General features: G+C 58.7%; 2 protein-coding genes across 2 annotated transcripts in view; one reads left to right on the forward strand and one right to left on the reverse strand.

Annotated features, from left to right (window-relative positions):
• VDAG_00789 (uncharacterized protein) overlaps nucleotides 1-549 on the forward strand; it is a gene marked incomplete at both ends in the record, with an annotated part of 1,726 nt that extends 1,177 nt beyond the window's left edge. Inside the window, one exon of the mRNA XM_009652166.1 lies at nucleotides 309-549. Coding sequence (XP_009650461.1) covers nucleotides 309-549 — 241 coding nt within the window. The remainder of the gene's footprint in view (nucleotides 1-308) is intronic.
• A 427-nt stretch (nucleotides 550-976) lies between these two features.
• VDAG_00790 (bifunctional aminoacyl-tRNA synthetase) lies at nucleotides 977-2,767 on the reverse strand (the record flags this gene model as incomplete). The annotated part of the gene is made up of 2 exons (XM_009652167.1): nucleotides 977-2,222; nucleotides 2,280-2,767. 2 exons carry the CDS (start codon nucleotides 2,765-2,767, stop codon nucleotides 977-979), a joined length of 1,734 nt encoding a protein of 577 aa, XP_009650462.1.
• Nucleotides 2,768-2,976: the final 209 nt, after the last annotated feature.

Below are 2,976 nucleotides of genomic sequence, written 5' to 3' on the forward strand. Positions count from 1 at the left end.
AGACGTCGCGCCTGCAATCAGCGAACTCTCCGCGTGTGTAGACTCTTGCTCTCATGCCGGCGCTCGTTGTTGCTCCTGTCCCCTATTCTTGCATGCCTGTGCTACGCTCACTACTACTTCTTTCTTGCCTCCCTCTCCGACGCGCCGGTCTCTCTGTCGCTTCTCTCTCCGCGCCCAAACCTAGCGCCCGCGCCGTCTTGTCATGTCCACCTAACCCGCCCCCTTTTTCCCCGGGGCCTCCGCCCCTCTCTTCTTCCCGCGTCCCTCGTGCGTCGCCAGAGCGACTTTGGCGCGTGCGCCGACCCCAGCATCCAGTTCGCCGAGGGCCTCGACGGCCGCGCCGAGGCGAGCTTTGGGCCCGCGGGCGACTTTGACCATGGCAGCGCCAACAATGTCGACATTATCACGAGCTTCATCTGTGGGCAGCTGGGTTCACGGTGCGGCGCTGGCGAGGCCACTGTCGCTGCTTGCGAAGATGGTGCTGCTGCTGCGAGTGGGTTGGAGGGAGAACAGGCTGCTCAGGCTTTCAACTCTGCGCTCGGACTGTAAGGTGGAAAGATTGCGGGCCATTTCTGCAATGAAGAGGTGAAGTGATTTAGGGGAAAGAAGAAATAGTCTGAAGAGAACTGTTTTGAGCTCGATCGGCTTTGCTCCAATGATTACAATGTGACATGTTGTTTGTGTTGTTTGACCTCCAGGTGATAGCGTTAGGGTGGGAACGTGTCTTTCACTAGGCACAAATCATATGGAATGGATTTTTACTTCCTGTATGAACTCTAACAAATCTCTTGACATGTCTTCTTCTTTCACCCGCCCTCAGCCAGAGGATGAACAAATTCCGCCATCGTGGTCTCATAATCCGAGTCATGCCGCATTTGATGGATATCCCCGGAACTCCCAAACATCCCCTGTGTACCAGAAACAACCTCATGTCCCCGCTCTCGCCATCGTCACCCGCATTGCCGTCGTCGCACACTTAGTAGCTCCTGCCGAACATGACCCATTTCTTGGCATGGCTGGAGCACTCGGGACTGAGACACTTGGTCTCGCCCTCGACGAGCCCCTCGGGCTGCTCAAAGGGAATGCAGAGACTCTTCATGCCCATGGTGGGGGCACGCTTGCCCTCGGGAAGAGCCTCATTCTCAGGGCTCGAGTTCGTGGTCATCTCCTTGATGCGGTCCTCGCACTTGCCGTCGAGGCAGAAGGGAATGATGACAACGTTCTTGGCATCGAGAGCGGGGACAACCTCGTCCCAGTTGGTCAGCTTGAGGCGGTGCTCGCGGAAGGACTTCTCAGCCTTGGTGTAGAGGTCGGACTGGATCGTCTCGAGCAGCTCGGGGACCTTGGTGGCCAGGTCGGCGATGGGGATCTGGCCCTTCTCGCCAGTGTCGCGACGAGCGTAGCTGACTTGCTCCTTCGCAGCGTCCTTGGGGCCGTACTCGAGACGCAGGGGCACGCCGCGCAGCTCCCAGTCGTTGAACTTCCAGGCGGGGGTGTAGCCCTCGCGGTGGTCAGACTCGGTGCGCACACCGGCCTTCTTCAGCGTGTGGCGGATGTCCTCGACGCCCTCCTCGAGCTTCTTGCGGTCCTCGGCGGCCAACTTGGCCGTGATGCCCACGGGGATGACAATGGCCTGAATCTTGGCGATGCGAGGGGGCAGGACAAGACCCTTGTCGTCACCGTGGATCATGACCATGACACCGATGACACGGGTCGACAGACCCCACGAGTTTTGCCAGACGTGAATGTGGTTGCCCTTGTTGACGGGGTCCTCCACAGTAATGTCGAACATCTTGCTGAAGTTCTGACCCAAGCAGTGAGACGTGGCACCCTGGATGCCACGGCCATTGGATGGGATGTAGCCCTCGACGGTGGTAGTATAGAAACCACCAGCAAACTTCTCGTTCTCCGTCTTGGTTCCGCGAACGACGGGCACAGCGAGAAGCTGCTCGTACACGCCAGCGTAGAGATCGAGAATCTCGAGAACCTCCTTTCCGGCGAGCTCCTCAGTCAGATGCGCTGTGTGACCCTCCTGCCACAGGAACTCCCTGGTGCGGAGGAAGGGGGTGGTCTGCTTGGCTTCCCAGCGGACGACCGAGTTCCACTGGTTCAGACGGAGAGGGAGGTCGCGATGGCTTCGGATCCACTTGGAGTAGTAGGGGTACATGACGGCTTCGGAGGTCGGACGGACGGCCACGGGAACCTCGAGGTCCTTGTCGCCACTGTATAAAGAAACGTCAGCAGAGTGTGGGGATTGCGCCGATGGGAAGATTTCTTACGCCTTGGTGACCCAGGCCAGCTCAGGGGCGAATCCCTCGACGTGGTCCTTCTCCTTCTCCAGCGACTTGGACGACAGGAAGATGGGGAAGCTCGTCTCCTCGACACCCATTAGCTCGATCTTGTCGGAGAACCACTTGCGAATGGCGCTCCAGATGTACATGGAGGCGGGGCGCAAGATGAAAAAGCCGGCAATCTCGTTGTAGTACTCGACCATCTCGGCCTTGAGGACGACCTCCTGGTACCAGGCAGAGAAGTCCTCGTTCTTGGAGACGGTTATGCCGATGATGTCGTCCGTCTTCTTGCCACCAACGACGGGGAGGGAGGCCTGCTTGGCAGCCTTTGCAGCCTTATCGGCAGCCATTTTGGCTTGCTTCTCAGCCTTCTTGAGGGCGCTCTTGGAGGGACCGGCAGGGGCGGCGGGCTGGCCCCCCTGGGCGGCCTGAGCCTGAGCCTGCTGCTCCTGGGGCTTCTGCTCGGAATCGGCCATTGCAATCAATGATGGATACGATGGTCGAGTGCTGTCGTTGGAAGAGATACCTCTGCTTCAAGTCGCCAAGAAAGGGACGCCCGAGAGACGACTGAGTCATCTCTATACACAGGTCGAAGGGTGCTTTCGATCTTGACTACTAACGGGATGTGGCAAGGTCCTCCATGGCCTTGGAGCCATCTGTTACACAGTCCGACTGGGATCATCCG

Source organism: Verticillium dahliae, genomic scaffold (genome assembly GCF_000150675.1).
Source record: "Verticillium dahliae VdLs.17 supercont1.1 genomic scaffold, whole genome shotgun sequence".
Lineage (NCBI taxonomy): Eukaryota > Fungi > Ascomycota > Sordariomycetes > Glomerellales > Plectosphaerellaceae > Verticillium > Verticillium dahliae.